Source organism: Ceratotherium simum, chromosome 38, assembly GCF_057802395.1.
Source record: "Ceratotherium simum simum isolate JZ-2026a chromosome 38, ASM5780239v1, whole genome shotgun sequence".
NCBI lineage: Eukaryota > Metazoa > Chordata > Mammalia > Perissodactyla > Rhinocerotidae > Ceratotherium > Ceratotherium simum.
The window spans coordinates 5,924,644-5,941,295 of record NC_141937.1 but is presented as its reverse complement, the minus strand read 5'-3'; the positions used below and the strand labels follow the sequence as shown (position 1 = coordinate 5,941,295).

The following is a 16,652-nucleotide window of genomic DNA, read 5'->3' as shown; positions in this document are numbered from 1 at the left end:
CCAAAACTTTTCACCAGTGGAGAAATGCAACAAAGACTGAGTTAAGTTAGATGGTTGTAAAGGATGAATTTGAGGAGATAGAAAGACAGAAGGCAAGCGAGACCAGAGGAGAAGTTATTGCAATAGTAAGGCAAATTTGGAGAGAGATAATAAGGGACTAAGTGTGGTGGGGGCAAAAGAAATGGAAAGAATGTTCAGCCTTGACAACTGAAGGGATGTGGCATGTAGGATGGGCCTGAGTCACTGTTCTTACACTTTTACCAGTGGCACGTCCAAATTCTTTTGGTAACATAGTCCCATATCTAACATTTTTGTATAGAACAAAATTTTCTCTAAAATAAAGCATAATATACTTAGAATGAAGGAGGAAATGTTATAGGAAACTATCGTTGGGCCAGTGTTTGTTTTAAATAGTGTGTAATTCAAAGATGCTTCTACTCCGTAATTGGCTATCTTAATAGTCTTTAATAATATTGAGTAATCAAAACCAGGTTAATTCAAAGTTTTGTTTCTTCCAATTCCTTTAAAAAGATCTTTCTCCCTTCTTTTTGAATTCATTATTATAGAAGATGGATATTACCTTCTGACCAGGGCTCATTGAAATGAGTAAGCAATCTCACACACTTGCAAGGATTTTTTCAAAGATAGAAACAGACATAGATTGATCCAGACTGTAAAATCAAACATAGTGCTAATATTTAGACATTTTCCCCATGTATCCATGAATTATTCAAGTTGCTAGAAAAAATTTTCCATGACTTCCCTTTATTCTTAGCATGAAAAGCTTAACAGCAAGTAAAATTTCTAGAAAATCCTATGAACCATGTTGTTCTTTGGAGATGTTAATGACACTTGGGTCATGAACAACAATCGATAATAAACTATTGATTCCAGCTCTAATGATAGAATTGAAGGGCCTTAAGGCACTCCTGCCAATGACTGCAGCACCGCAGGCACACGTGCAGACACATGGTGCATGCACACAGGCAAGCAGGCATGAGGGCAAGCTGGTGTGTGGGCACCAAAGTTACCTCTGCGGTTTGGAATATCTCCTGGCTCAAAGCCAGCCTTTGTCTTCTTCTTGGTAATCAAACAGGCTTTACAAAGAGCAGCATCAAAGTACTCCAGTGGAATTAAACCTTTCCTGCTCATTTCTGAGTCATGCAAATGCAGCCTTCTCAATCAGACTGCCGTCTAGTCAACAGTTACATCAGGAATTATGGGATTATGATTTTTGGGAATTTCAGTTATTACCTATATACATGGCCCATGAGAACAAAAAGATTTATAACTAAAAGGTTTATCTTCCACATAAAGAATTGGGAAATTAAGAAGATGACATAACATCAAGACAAACATGCTTAATGACAGTCCACATGACTATTAGAGAAGGTTGACAAAAATACTCAGAAGAAATGCATGTTAATGCACATTAGGTCTAGACACATAAAGGATACAGGCTTACAGTGTTGTAAGATTTTTAATGGAGGTTTTAATCATTTTTAAAATTAAATAGGAATCTAGAAAATCATGTTTTTTCAACATCAATGAAGAATATAGAGATAACTGTGAAAAGAAAATCACAGTACTAACCACATTTTGATATGTTCTCATAAAGTCTGGTAATAACATCTTCTAGCACTTTCCTATTTTTCAAGTCCAACCTAGATTTTATTTTGGCAAAGATACTATCTAGCCTAATACCTCAACTAGCAATTACAGAATATGACCCAATTATTTCTTTAAGAAAAAAATGAACTTTTTTTTTCAGTTAGGGAACAAGATATTTTAATGAAAATGATCTAAAACAAAAAATGCAATTTTAGTAAAATAGATAAGGAAATTGTACTTCTTTGTATTAAAATATTTTTCATAAAACATTAAAAATATATTAATGAGAATTTAATCTCATATAAGAAAGTTAATCTGCTATAATATTGCTTTATGTATGTTTATATGAAATTGCATGGGAGTAAAACAATTTATGTCATCATAATATTGCTTCATATCCCCTACGGAAATATTTTTATAAAACAGTTTAAAAAGCACATTACAGAGGGAAAATTCTTAGACTTAGTGAGGATGGTACCTTTAAACAAGTTATTTTCATGGAGAAGCAAGGAAAATTACTAAAAACAGAATTTATACTTAAAATTAGTCAATAAAAGTCAAGTTGTCAATGTTGGTCTCAGTTTTCCCCAAATGTAAAATGGCAGCTCAAGGAAAAGAGAACCATTGGAGAAAATTTGGAAAGGAAAGAAATATTTTAAAGGATCAAATATAAACTTTTTATTTTACAGTAAATTTTCTGGCACCCATGTCTATCCTTGCATTTAATTTTTATCAATCATGGTGACAAAATTATGATTTGTACATTATTAATTTCATAATGTACAAATTACATATATGTAATTATATGTGATTAATTAATTACATATATGTATGTAGTATAATTAATTACATATATGTATGTAGTATATAGCTATATACTAGAGAGTATATAGCTATATACTAGAGAGAAAGTAGTTTTCATTTGAATAATATGTCCATTTTTAAAGAAATTGTTTAATATGACATTATTTATTTCATCTTGTTTTCATATATATCAGAACTGAATTTCTTGGTCAAAATATCCATAAAGACATTTGGTTATTTTGCATACAGTGGTTAAAATTTTGTGCTTGGAAATCAGACCTAACCTTTCTGTACCACAGGCTCTTCATCTGTAGAACTGTGGGTAATAATATTATCAACTTCACAAGGTTGTTGAGAATTAAAATTAAATAAGCTAAATGTACAAAAGATGCTTAGCACATCTAGTGCCTAACACACGGTAAGAATTAAAATTTAGACTAAATCATATTAAATTGACATTTTTATTAGTCAAAAATGGTTGAATATTGGCAGTCATCTAGTTAAATATAAAACAACGTTTTACTATTATTGTAGGCACATGCACTTTAAAGAAATCTTAAATGCATTCCAGATTCATCCAAAACTTTATTTTCTCTATTATTTTAATTCTTCTTGGATACAGAAAGAAGAATGACATGAACCAAACAAAATATATTTCAGACCAAATAATCCACAGAGATTAGGAGGTGCCCCCATCCTACAGTGATTACAGCGTCCGTCAGGAATTTCTGAGTCAGCTGGGTTTGACCTCACTGACCCCGAGCTCCCGGGGAGAAGAAGCAGGTTGTAATAGAAATAGCGGAGGCTTTGGCTTTAAATAGGACTGAGACCAAATCCTGTCTCTGACAACTTACTCCTCTGTACAATGGGTAGATCTGGATATGCATGAACACTCCATAAGCTCCTTGAATTGACCCTACTAGGGAAGTGAAAGAAACTGACACTCATCAAGTGCTCAATAATTGTCATGCTTTGGGCCAAGTACTGGTTCATTTAATTTTTACAACCACCCTGTGACGAGGCATCGATACTGATATTTTTAATGATGATTATACTAGCAAATACTAATAGCAAACACTGATACCGCACTTACTAGTATATAACAAGTGCTTTATGCAGAGAACCTTGTTTACTTTTCACAGCAACACTAACCAGGTAGGACAGAAGGGTAATCATTGTGTGTCTTTGCCATCACGTTCATCATCATCCCCAACCACACAGAATTGTTTAAGGATTAAGTGAAGGAACATAAATAAAACTCCTGGCCTGTTGCTTGACACCTTGCTCTCCCCTGTACCCTGAAGCCCCGAATGTGTTTCCAGGCCTGTGTGGCACTGACCTGCTCAATCAAAAGTTCTCTTAACAAACTGCAGGCAGGATGCTGTCGTCTGTTATCTCCTGGAAGCAGGAGACCGACTCCTCAGACCTCTCTGGCAGCCAGTGGCCAAGCCATTTTCTCTGGAGCACCTTCCTTGAACACCACAGTCCCTTGAGTTATTGGAAGACTTTTGAGACCCCATTTGGGTGGAATTCCAACTTCGTTCTGCAGGAAATACACACCCCCAAAGTCTTTTCCTTTCCCCAAATTCTGATTTGCCTTCTTAGAGCGCTTAGGTTTGTGAGTCAATTTAGTTCCTTCAGGCAAAAAGCAAGTGCAACAGCACTTAAAGGAATTTAGAATTTTGAGTAGTTTTATTTATCATCAGCTTTTTCGATCAGTAAGGTTTGGGGTCCTTGGTTATGTGGTTTTTTTGTAGGATTAATCAATGGTTTGCTGACAGACTCAATCCTGAAGTAATGACTGTAGCAGCACGCTAACTCGTGCATCTCTGCGATGTGGTCCATGCGTTTTATTTTACCTTGGTCTTTTGGATGGGGCAATAATTAGACTTGCCAGTAGCTTTTCAATATGAGAAAAATAACTTTAAATGCTTCACACTGATCTCTATAAACAGCTTGCATTTCATCAGTTTATAACATTATATCTTTAACAGGCTGTAACTACATAAAAGGAAATGAAAAAAGCAAAAGAAATATTCAGATAATTCAGGACTAAATGTCCCATACACTGAAATATCGATCCAAATAAATATCTTCACCTTAACTAATTGAACGGCAAGTCAGTTATCAATCTGACCTCGCGATAGCTCAGTGCCAATTAGAAACTCAGTCCTTTTGAATGTTTGTTTTTACATTAAAATTTGTTCTCAGTGTAATATGCAACTTTCTTCCCACTACAAAGCTTTGTTTCATTAGTTAAGTTGAAATAATATGTAAAGACTTTTTTTCCTATTATTCACTAAAAAGGGCATGTAAGTTCGTCGTCCGACCTCAAAACAAAATTAACACAACGGTGCTTATTTGTGCCTACAAGAGATATCAGTACACCCACTGAAATGCGTCTCCGACCGGAGGTCATGGTTAAGGTTATTGGCGAGGTTTTACAAGGAGGCTCATGTTGCAGCTGTCTGCACTGTCGCTGGCCTGAAGATAAATAGCAGACTTTAGTTTCCACTGCTACTGGTCTTTTAACCTTCAATAAGAACAAATGCTCCGGCTTAGCTCCGTCTGCATCCTCAAAGTTTATCTCCCAGGACCTGCGAGCCATCTCTATCTGCCACCCAGCCTTCAGCTTGGGCTTCCTGGAGGCGAAGGTCTGGGCTACTTTCATCTTGTGAAGCGCCCCATAAATTAAAAAATGTAGAAATGCCCATACAAGGTTAAATCAATTGCAGTATATCACGAATGGTTACATTTAACAAATTAACACTTTTCACACACAAACCCAAAGAACAATGATTTTCTGTATGGCCTCATTTGTAGATAATCCAATCTGAAGATAACCCCCCAAGTCTTGACTTAAAGCACCTTGTAAACATGAGGGCTGGACCAAACAGTGTTCAAGGTTGTGCCTGTGACTAGCCTCACGAGTAACTGAGTGTGGTCCTTCATAGGATGATCTAAGAAGCAAAGTGGTAAGTGCGTGGGAGGCTTTTCATTGATTTTTATAAAATCTGAGCTGGCTGAGAGGGTCAGGGTACAGCAACAGCTCAGGGAAGGGTGGTTCTCGCCTCCCCAGGTCAGGGAGAAGGTTTCATGCCAACAGCTGCAATTCCTCTCAACTCCCAATCACTGCTCAGGGCTCAGGCAGGGGGAGGGGTGGACATAGAGGTTGGGGAAGCTCCCAAGGGCCAGACACTGCTTGCTTCTCCCTTATCCCCATTCCCTTCACTTCCCAGCAGAGCCTGGCTGGCCTGGGGCAGAGCAGAGACCCAGGAGCAGCGGGAGAGAGGTGGATGGGACAGAGCACCATGAGGAACGAGCCCTCCCTGCTCCAGCTCCCCACTGAGTTCACAGCACAGACACCACCTCTAGTCCAACAACTCCATGCAGAGGTATACCAAGTCCAGGGTCCACAGGGGCAGGTGTGTGAGAGATGGGCAGGGACAGCGAGGACAACAGCAGGCTCTGGAGGGGAGACAGCAGAATCTTCCTCCCACCCATGGGAGGAGACGATGGGGCGCCTGATACTGCTGTTGGTGGTCATGGCATTTAGCTCCCACCTGATGTCATGGGGCAAACAGGACTGGTCCAGGCTATACTGAATCACGGCCAGTTTGCACAGTCTTCAGACGAGGCCTAAAGTCTAAAATGTGTGAGTCAGAATGATCTATGAGGTCATAGAGGACAGGATGTAAGGAAAGCTTTTTAGAAACTTAATAACTATAAATGTTCATCCTTCTGGAGGTGATAATCAATTAAATTGCTCTAAGTAATTTATTGATTGTGCGATTTCCCCCACATTTCCTAACACAATCCCTCAGATTCTTTCAAATCTCAGGGCACTACTGCCTTGGGGACCTTTAGAAGTTAGAGCGACTCTTTCAGGCCATCCTTCTGCCCTCTGAAATAGTGCTTATTGAAGCAATCAAAAAAGAAATGAATGCTGGGGTGTCTTGTGCACTAGAAAAATCTAACTCCAGAGATCTTGTTCACTCCTTGGCTTCCCAGGATGTTATGAGACTTTGTTTCTTTTATAAAAACAACCAATAGATAAACAGGCAAAGATAAGAACAAATCATTCTCATAAGGAAAAAAAAAACCATGTAGCAAAAAAAAAAAAAAAAAGCATTGGAAAATGTTGACCGTCTTTCGTAATTAGAAAAATGCTAACTAAAGTAAACTTAAAGTAACATTTTACATACACTGAATTAGCAAACAAAATTTTAATTATAGCCCCCAATTCTGTGATAAACAGATAAGCTCATGTGTTGCTGGTAACATTATAATCGGCATAATCTTTCCGAAAATCAATATGGCAATATATATACCAATAATACAAAATGTTCATATTCTTTGAAGCAGTAACTTCACTTGTGAGAATTATTTTAAGGAAATAATAGAACTAAAGAAAAAAAGACTATGCACAAAGACGTTTATTGCATCATTATCTAAAATTGTGAAAATCTGGTAGTAGACTTAATGTCCTTAACTAGAGGAGGATGGCTAAGTAATTTACACTCCTTCAACTCCATCGCTACTAAACAGTGACTAAAAATTACACTTATGTGTAGCATATATCAATGTTGAAAAGGATGGATGTCATAACTTGGTGAAATCTTGCGCTCTGATGACAATTTGTTCCCACCTCAAGGCCTTTCTTTGCATTTGCTGTTCTGCACGGTGCCTCCTTCCCAGGCTGCTTGATGCAGAGCTGGCTTTTCTCAGCATTCAAATTCAGCTGAAATCTAATGTTCTCAGGAGACCCTCCAGATCACCCACCCAGGTGGTCCCTCCCAGTCCATCTCTGCCGCTTCACCTATTTTTCTTCCTTGCTTCCTTTCTTCAGAGAGTGACATTCTCACTCTCTGAAATACGCTTGTTTCCTCATTGGCTTATTGGTGTATTATCTGCCTCTTCCACCAGAATGTGAGCTCCCTACTTCCCCACTCTAGTTCTCCTCTCTATCCTCAGCTACTAGTACACTACACAGTTGATCTTCTTGAAATCACAGAAGTTAGACAATAACATCTGAGTTCAAATTAGAACCTAGTTCCTGATTTCCTCCTTGGCTTAATTGCCTCATTCCTCGAATCCTCAAACTGGGAAGCCAGTTTGCAAACAGCTCTGCTCTGGGCACGTGGAAATTGTGCGTGAGCACCAGGCAGGCCGTGCTGGGGAACAAAGAGCCTCTGCTCCACATGTGTCAAGCTGCTCTCTCCCACCATGGGGTGCTACACTGCTCCTGCAGGGACCCATCCCATGGCCCAAGCCCATAGACATGTCAGGTGTGGTCAGCCTCACCAGCTCCCCCTCTACCCTGCAGCCAGGGTATGAGAAAAGAAAGCAGGATACAGATTTGGTGTCGTCCCAGAAGCTAGGAAGGTTGCCTGCCCATCAAAGCTTCCTATGCCAGACTCCCTTGACTCCCCAAGTCCCCACCATTAGAGTTGCTCCTCTGAGCCAAAGGTCTCTACAAACATATAAACAGCCTAGATACAAGGACCACCACATGGCAGATCTTTGAGTGCGAGAACGTAGGTCTTGTCCATAACGGCGTGCGGAGGAGCAGCATTCCTCAACAGAGAGAGTGCCAAGAGGCTGGAACTCAGCGGAATGATTTCTTTAGAAGCCTGGATAGTTGAAGGACAGTGGACACCTGGCAGGGGACATTGGAGTAAGAGCAAGAGATCAGACGAGCCCTTGGTCCAGGTCTCCCCATCCACCTCCTGGAGGCTTTTCATTGTCCACACCTAACTCAGCAGGAGCCAGCTTGGTCAGAAGTTCAGCAAGTGGACTTGTTTGCCGGGACATTGGCCCAATTTACTCTGAGCTCCGAGTCTACTCACAAATGCCAAATTTGGGAGCCTGGCCAGGGGCAGGAGTCATGAGATCCACCACTATTCCAAGGGACCTAGGGCCATGCTTTGAAGGGTCTAGAAGTGGAAAGAGGGCTTCTTTGGGCTCAGAGGCCAAAGTAGTAACCCATGCAGCGATGGTGGTAGATGATGGGGTGATTTTAGCTACAATACAAGAAGCAGGGCAGCAAGTTTTCTAAACCCCCCCCGTCTCAGTCTTCTTCCTGCAAGCAAAGGGCATGAGCCCCCGGAGACACTGCTTCTGTTTTTCCTTCTGTTTCACTGTCTCTTCAGCACAGCTCTTTAAAATACCTCTTTCTCTCTCTCTTTCAATCAGCTACTTGCTTGATATAAAATGAGAATTATAACACATTGTTATTAGCATGTATTAACAGCCAATTAGTGCCTCAAAACACAAAATAAGGAAACCAGAATATATATTATTTTGCAAATATTAAGTCCATAGGAATGCTACATAATAAAGACCTTATTGTGGCTTGAGACACAAGTATCAGGTTTGCATTCAAAAACAAAATCCACTTTTTCCTGTTGGTTTACCAGGACTGCAACTTCACCTGTCCGCCAACAGAAAAACGGAACTTAGGAAAACTATTGAGTGTAAGCTTAAACCATAAATTGTTTGCTTATAAAGTCCTGCAAATAGAGACACAAAATCAGAGACACAAGCAGGGTCTGAGGGACTAGTCCAGACTAGAACAGCAAACTATAGGTGAGTAATGAACATCCCAAAGATGAGGGCTCCTTGTTCACGGTGAGTCATGTGACAATAAACTCGCTCTCCTGCATGACTTGAAGGTAAAGCAGCTCAGGTCTGCTCCTTCTCTGAGACTGTGAAGTGAACCTGTTTTATAAATGATAAAACAAAAAGCTTACTCCATGGTGTCCCGTGGGCTATCCTTCCTGTCTTACCCACAGGAGAGTTAAATTAGGAGCCATCATGGGCCGGCCCAGTGGCTTAGTGGTTAAGTGCGCGTGCTCCACTGCTGGCGGCCCGGGTTCGGATCCCGGGCGCGCACCGATGCACTGCTTCTCCGGCCATGCTGAGGCTGCGTCCCACATACAGCAACTAGAAGGATGTGCAACTATGACATACAACTATCTGCTGGGGCTTTGGGGGAAAATAAATAAATAAATAAATAAAATTATTAAAAAAAAAAAAATTAGGAGCCATCTACTGTGACCTGGGAGCTGGGACACTGACATAATAGTAGCTACAGTAATAATAATTGTTGAAATTTATCAACAGCTTGTTAATTCATAAAGACATAAGATATATGCTCTCATTTTCCCCCTGCAACTATCCTTACAGGTAGGTGTTATTACACCTGTTTCAATCAGAGATTCAGTAACAGGCTGAGGGTCCCAGGGAGCTGGGATGCAAAGCCATCCGTGTTCAAAGAGCCTGTCCACACGGTCTCAGCCCCTTGGGGACACCATTGTTTTATTTCCACACTGCCTTGTCCAGACTCACCTACTCCTCAAATCCTGATTCAGAGAAAAGCAATTGTGTGCACCAAGCTGAGGAATTTTAAGAGATAAAAATGTAACTCAGGCAAATAAATATTCTTTATTCAAAAGTATCAAAAGTCAGCATATTTCTCCTATCAGCATTTCCAACAAACTTTAGTTTCAATTCTTGTGCAAACTCAGTTTTGCTGCTCTGGCAAATTAAATGGCCACATTTTCCTTTTTTCCCCACAATTTAGTTACCTCTCTTTTTTTTTTACCATGTGGCCAAAACTTTGATTATATTTTAGCAGAGCCCTGAACATTTATGAAAATGTTGTTAGCCAAGCTCAAGTATTTTCAGATTGTGTTCTGCATTAACATGCTTGGTGGCATGTGGGTGTCTCTTGCCACATTTAACTCACCAGTGTAGAAGCTGATAAAAGTTGATAGTCAGAGCTCTGAAAGATACTGTGAGGTTATTTTAAACTGAGACAGTCGTAAAAGGCGTGAGGGTTTTAACTCTGTCACTTTCACAGCAGTTAACTCAGTTCAGCCCAGCAGACTGCTTTGATTTGTTCATTAAATATATTATTTTTGCATTAATTGAGACCATTTGATGAGAAAGATTCTCACTTCGTAAAATTTCCAGCTAATTTGAAATCTATTCAAATTTTGCACCTAATAATTCATTTTAGAATTTTCAAAGAGTAGGTAGTTTAGGCAAGCTGAGATAAATCCCAGATAATCAGGGAAACATCTGATCTACAGAAATGGTATAATGTGGTCTTTCATTGTAAGCACCATTAGTGAGTTTATCTATTATTTTCTGCAAGAGAACAAAGAGTACATCAAGGCCATGAAGGTCTTTTACTTTGTGGCTCTGTGCCCCACTGTGCAGGCTTTCATCTAAAATGATTTAACCAAACTGTTATGATGGCGAACACCAGTGTGGACACACAAAGGCTTCTGAGTTCTGAGGTCGTTACATTGATGCAAGTTCTACCAAAGAAAATTTAAGAAATATATCTCCCCATAGTTTACTCCACTAGCTGACAATGCTTGTTAGAAATCTGAGATTTCTTTTTCATTTTTGTGCCTCAAATATTTTTTTAAAAAATTAGAGCTGAAAATGGGTTTTATGGTTACTGTTTCCTGGAAATGGAAAACTATGATAACAGCTGTCATTTTGGCTCATTTTAAAAAGTTTTCAGCATCGGTCTAAATTACTAAAATTATTTCCAGTAGGTTGCATCACTGCTGAAAGCAGCAATCAATATTTCCTTTTCAATTAAAATCATTTAATTAAAATAATTTATTTGGCTATTTCTTGAGCTGACTGAAAGGTACCATGTAGCTATATAAGACATTATATCAAACAAAATTTGGATATTAAATGGAAACATTATCAAAATTCAGCATTTTCTTCATCTTGGAGGCTGCTAATAAAGTGAATGGGGTAATCTGATTTTTCATTTTGGAAAATGGAAGTTTTTCCTTCTCAAATTTAAGAGTGCTCCAGGTAAACCCCACTTTAAATCAAGGAGGACTTTGGAAAAGGGATGATGCTAACTATCCATGTACTTAAACTCATCTGATCAAGCTTTTCCAAATTCACATAAACACTATTCCATGAATAAGAACTCAGAAATATGTAAATAGTAAATAAAGAATAAGAATTAGGCAAATTGTGAGCACTACATTTAACATACAATTTATTTAGAACTGAATTTGCTTATATCGTATCTGGATTCAGTAAACCCACAAAGTAGTAATTGATTCATTCATTCATCACTTTTACAAGTGTTCAGTTTGTATTTGATGCCAATGAGCCAGGTTTACAATATAAATAGTGTGATCCTGTCCTTCAAGAGGTGGTAAACTATAGGAAAACTAACTAAACATAAACTACTTCCTAAGGGTTCTAGAATGGCATATAACCAGGGAGGGGAGGGATGACTGACCGTTGCTCTAGGAATTCAAAAGAAGGAAAGATGATTGTGGAGTCACCTTCACAGAGAAAGTAAAGCCAAAACTAGCCTTGAAAAAAGGTAAGCTTGAACTTACCAGGAGGGACGGGGGAGCATGTTCCAATGGGGAATTTTAAAGACCTGAATGGAAATCACACACATTGGGGTTAGTAAGAAATCCAGTCTGAGTGGAGCAGAAGATCTTGTGGGGAAGGAGCAAAATATCAGATTGGCTTCACAAGGCAGAGCAGATCCAGAGGGCCCAGATGGTGGGGAATCTGAACTGGATCCATCATACAACGTGGAGATGTTGTGCATAATCAGGAGAGAACGTGATTAGGAAAATTAATCTGTAAGATAAATTAGGAAGAGGAGAGCTTGAAGATGGAAAGACCAAATAGACTATTAGCTACAGCCCAGGGTGGGCTAGAGACGTAGCCCTGGGTCTGAGTTTATCAGACAGACCCACCACGCACTACACAAAATAGCAAACCGGATAAAGTGAAGGAGAATTCAAAGATGACACTAATCCTCAGAGCCCAGACTCTGGGCTTGCGCTACTAATAAAGTCAACACTTACCTCATGGGGGCCATTTGAGGGCCTCCACACAGCATTAGATTCCATCAAGTACTATTCAGGAATCATAAGAAATAATCTCCTGAAGGAACACTAGAAACCCCATCCTCTTCATGGAGGATGGGAACCTTGAACTTTGATTCATAAGCTTCCCCACATCTGTGGCTTGAACTTGGCTTTTTTTTTTTAAGGATATAGAAAGTCCATTCAGATATCTACAAGATTCCTACTATTTGCCTTCTCACCCTCTTCCTACTATCCTGCCATTAAAGGTTTTTCCCAGCGCCTCTGGTCTGACTGTACCAGGTGTCCCTCCACAAGTAGCAATGACACCCTGGATGGTGGCTCTCTGACTGCTTTTCTACCTTGCGTACATTAAAACCCTATAATTTCCTCATCTGTAAGATCATATAACTAATACCAAATCTAGAAATCAATCATAAATGCTCATAAAGATGGGAGGGATGGAATGTGAAATTAATCCTCGAATTTCCCCATATTCCTCACGTATTGTATGGCACTGAAAAAAAGTCCTTGAAATCAGTCAGCCTTGATTTTTGTCTTCCTGCACATACCTCTGTAAAGGATGTCATTATTTCCAGGACTTGTAATGAAGTAAAGATAGCATAATAGTCCGTATCATAAAAATGAAGCTAAGATGAGCAGTTGGTGCCCTGTAAAACATGCATTGATTGGTTGTAGTAAGCAGAGTAACTCCTTCACATTTATCCACCTAGACCCTCTCTCCCAATGGCATTCTCTTCTCTATGGGATTAAAGTTCTTCTATAGTTAGAAAGGCAAAGTTTCTGTCCCCTTGCACACTCCCTGTGTTGACATAGGATGCTTAGACCTCTCTTTCTGGATCTTCCCATCATCGTTCTTGTTGCCCTCCAGCAGACACTCACCACAATTTCTTTTTTTAGTATCCCAGTATCACGTACTGCTTATGTCACTTTACTAAGTTATTTCACCTTTCTAAACCTCAGTTTGCTCCTCTGCAGGGGAGCCAATAATAGTATTTAGCTCATAGAGCTATTCTTAGTTTTAAATGATGTTATGTTAGTATTATTATTGTTGTTATTATTGCGCCACTGTGAGACAAGCCAGCAGGGAATAGATTTAGGACAGAGAGCTGGACTTAGAACTCTCTGCTCCTTTTTAGACACAGTCTGCTCACTGAATCAAGCTGGCCAAAAAGAAAAGAGATACACTTTCACTTCACAAGCTGGAATTCAGCTTAATTCAATGGCAACTGAATCTATTGTTATGATTATCCTATAGAGGGATAAATTGGTGGATGCACCTATTTTTCTCAGTATAACCTTCAGGTCAAAATAGTCATTAATCAGAGATGAACCTAACTTGCCTTGTAGTCTTGACCAAATCACTGTCCACTGAATATAAAAAAATAAACCCATACATTTGATCTTTATTCTAAGAAATCAAACTCTAGGTAGACTTATTGAAATAGCAGAATGGAATAACTTTTGGTAGTGTGTCAACAAGCAATTTGAGTGTTTGACAGTGATCTCTTTCTTAACTAGAACTGATTATATAAACATTGGTCTTTTGGGTTTTCTTAGAATTTGATTTGAAAACCAAATTTGATGCTTATGAGATTTGTGTCTTACTTTGAGGAATTCTACAGTTGCTTTATGATCATCTTTTCAGTTGAAATACAATGCATCCATTGAATAACCATCACTTCCAAAAGTGTATTCCAACGTTATGTTGTGATATTATAAAATGTAATGTTAGGATGGGTAGAAAACAGAGATCACCCAAATTTCATCCCTTCTTTGTACAGGGGAGGTAACTGAGATTCAGGGAAATTAAGTAACCTGTCCATAGTTAAACATCTAGTAAGTTATTGAACATTGCAGCTACTAAGTTACTAAAAAATTATATCGCAAGTTATATGCCTTGAAGTCCAATGTTTTTCCCACAATACCAGTACACGCCAATGTTATCATTGTTAATCTCCTAGAGAAATAAATCTAGTTTGCAGTTGGAAAATGGCAATTGTTTAGAATTTTTCACTGTCTGAGGAAAATTTAAATATTTCATTGACAATTGGGCCAAAATGAATGATAGCTTCAGTTTTACGAGTGACAAGCGCCCCCATTCAGAAGATGAAAACCTTTCCTTGAGCTTTTGGAACCATGATGGCTTAGTAGCCTCCTGCTTTAGTCACCCAGCTCCAGTGTCAAAAAGAGAAGAAGAGAGAGAGACATCCAGCTGGGAATCAAGATCCCGCTTCACAGCTTTTATCTTCAGAGGAAAGAAATCTTGTGAATTTCATTAATGTCAACAAGATCTGAGAAGATGTGAAGTATTTAAGCCCTTGGGCATCTCTAGCATGCCAGATGCTGTGGCTATTATAAGTTTTTGGTTGCAAAACCATCTCAACTTTGATTCACACCCCCCATGAACCAAGGCTTTGGAAATATCCTTTGTATGGTCATACTTAAGGGTATGTTGAAAACCATCACTTTCCAAGAGGAAATGAAGTCAGCCCTGGAAGCAGTGGCTAAGCTTGGGCCAAAAAGAGAAACACCTGGAATTCCGAATGGGGTGACATATGTTATGGCTGAGGAAAAAAAAAGATCAGTCCCCTCAAAGTACCATAGCAAAGCTAGAAAAGAAAATGAAAGAAGCATTTGTTTAGGATTCTAAAAGCAGATACTCTCAAAACATCACCCCAGAAGGCTCCTTCTCTTAATGTAGAAAAGTGACTTGGATTCTAGGTTTTCTTCCTCTTTTCCCCTTCTCCTCCATTCCCTCATCTCCAAAAAGGATCAGACTGAAATTCACCATTGTTTCTACTGTAATTTTCCAAACCTTATGGGAGAAAGCCCTTTTATTCCAAAATAGGTAACGCTATTTCTATAAAGTAAATTGAGTCCAAGCTAACCCCAAATAAACATATTTCCAGCAAAACTAATGTTGATAATTTAATCGAGGTCTTGAAATTGAAATTTTCTTAAAAGATGAAATATATCCATGTCTCTCTTTTCTCCCTTTCTTAAGTCAAATTAAAAAGAAAAAAACTCAAGAGCAGCCCTTTCTAAACTCATAAATACGATCAGTTATCTTTTTAATGACATCTTTTTTAATGATGTTATCTCTTTAATAAATCTCTTTTGGAAAATGTTATGGAATAAAACTCACATTTCTGCTTAAATACCAGTAAGTGCAAACGAGGAATTGCTGTTTGGGTCATTTCAATTTTATAACTGCTAAATCCCCTAAACCCAAAGGGGAAATTTGTTCTGAATTGTCCAACAGAAAATCTGTGATGGTATAATGTCATCAGGAAACAACTTTTATATAACAATAATACTTGCAGTAGGTTCCACCTGCACATACCTGCCAAGACCTGAACCCAGGCCCCAAGGGCTTGATTTCCTTCTCCACAGCCATGACATCACTGACAACCAATTGGAAGGAATGGAGCTTTGGCTGTGACGATGCTGTCAAAGGTTACAGGTCTCGACAGGTAAAACGCCTTTCAGTTGGGCTCTAGAGCTCTTGAAATTTTTTAGTTCAGCATTTGAGAAACCCAAACAAAAGCCTTTTCTGATCCAGAAAGAAGAGATGTGCCTTCTTCCGTTACCATTTTTTTTTTTAATTCCACTCAGTGTTGCTTCAGGGAGACTGTCCAGCCCCAGTGGGCACGCACTATAGGACCAGAGTTCTTGCTGCACGCGAAGCTCACCAGCCATTTCACCTGGGGACACGGTGTGACAAATGTGCTCTCTGCAAGTCGCTTTATATCAATGGGTGCTCTCACACTGAGAAAAGCTTCGGGCTGGACTTGGCCTGGATTCATGTTCAAATACCGTGTATGCAAAATGGTCACACATGACAACACACCAGACTACACACACAAATGGCCAGAGAAACAGCGGTAGACCAAGGGAGGGTGTAGCCAAACCATGATGCGTCAGCAGTAATTTATTTCAAAGCCTTGGTTTTATGACTGTAATTTAGCCTTAGGTGCGCTGAGAGAATAGGTCTGCTTGGCTCACTGTCTGGTGCTGCCAAAGGCTACAGGGAATGTTGTTCCATCAGGTTAATCATCTTTTTATTTGTCTGTGGTATTTGCAAATTTCTACAGTTATTTAAAGTGCTATTGTACACTTAAGGGGTAACACGAACCATTGTTGGTGTTGAGCACAGCCAGTTACATCATAAAATGGGAGCTTCCAAAGGTTAGAATTTAGTTTGAAGAAAGACGGGTAACGATAGTCTGGACATCATTTGAGTCATCCCTTATCATTTCCTGATTCACTCAGGTGGTTTTTGAGTTTCCCAAGCTAGTGTTTTCTTTAAGAATGTTTAATTCCTTGGCTTCTAGAAGC

The 16,652-nt window shown here is 39.2% G+C and overlaps 1 protein-coding gene across 2 annotated transcripts in view; it reads left to right on the top strand.

Annotated features, from left to right (window-relative positions):
• PACRG (parkin coregulated) overlaps positions 1 to 16,652 on the top strand; it is a 481,211-nt gene that overhangs the window by 459,555 nt on the left and 5,004 nt on the right. Inside the window, exon 5 of one of the 2 annotated variants that reach the window (XM_087425049.1) lies at positions 15,708 to 15,763. The exons of the other annotated variant lie outside the window; for it this stretch is intronic. Within the exon in view, the coding sequence (XP_087281175.1) occupies positions 15,708 to 15,763 (56 nt within the window). The remainder of the gene's footprint in view (positions 1 to 15,707; positions 15,764 to 16,652) is intronic. 2 annotated transcript variants of the gene reach the window in all.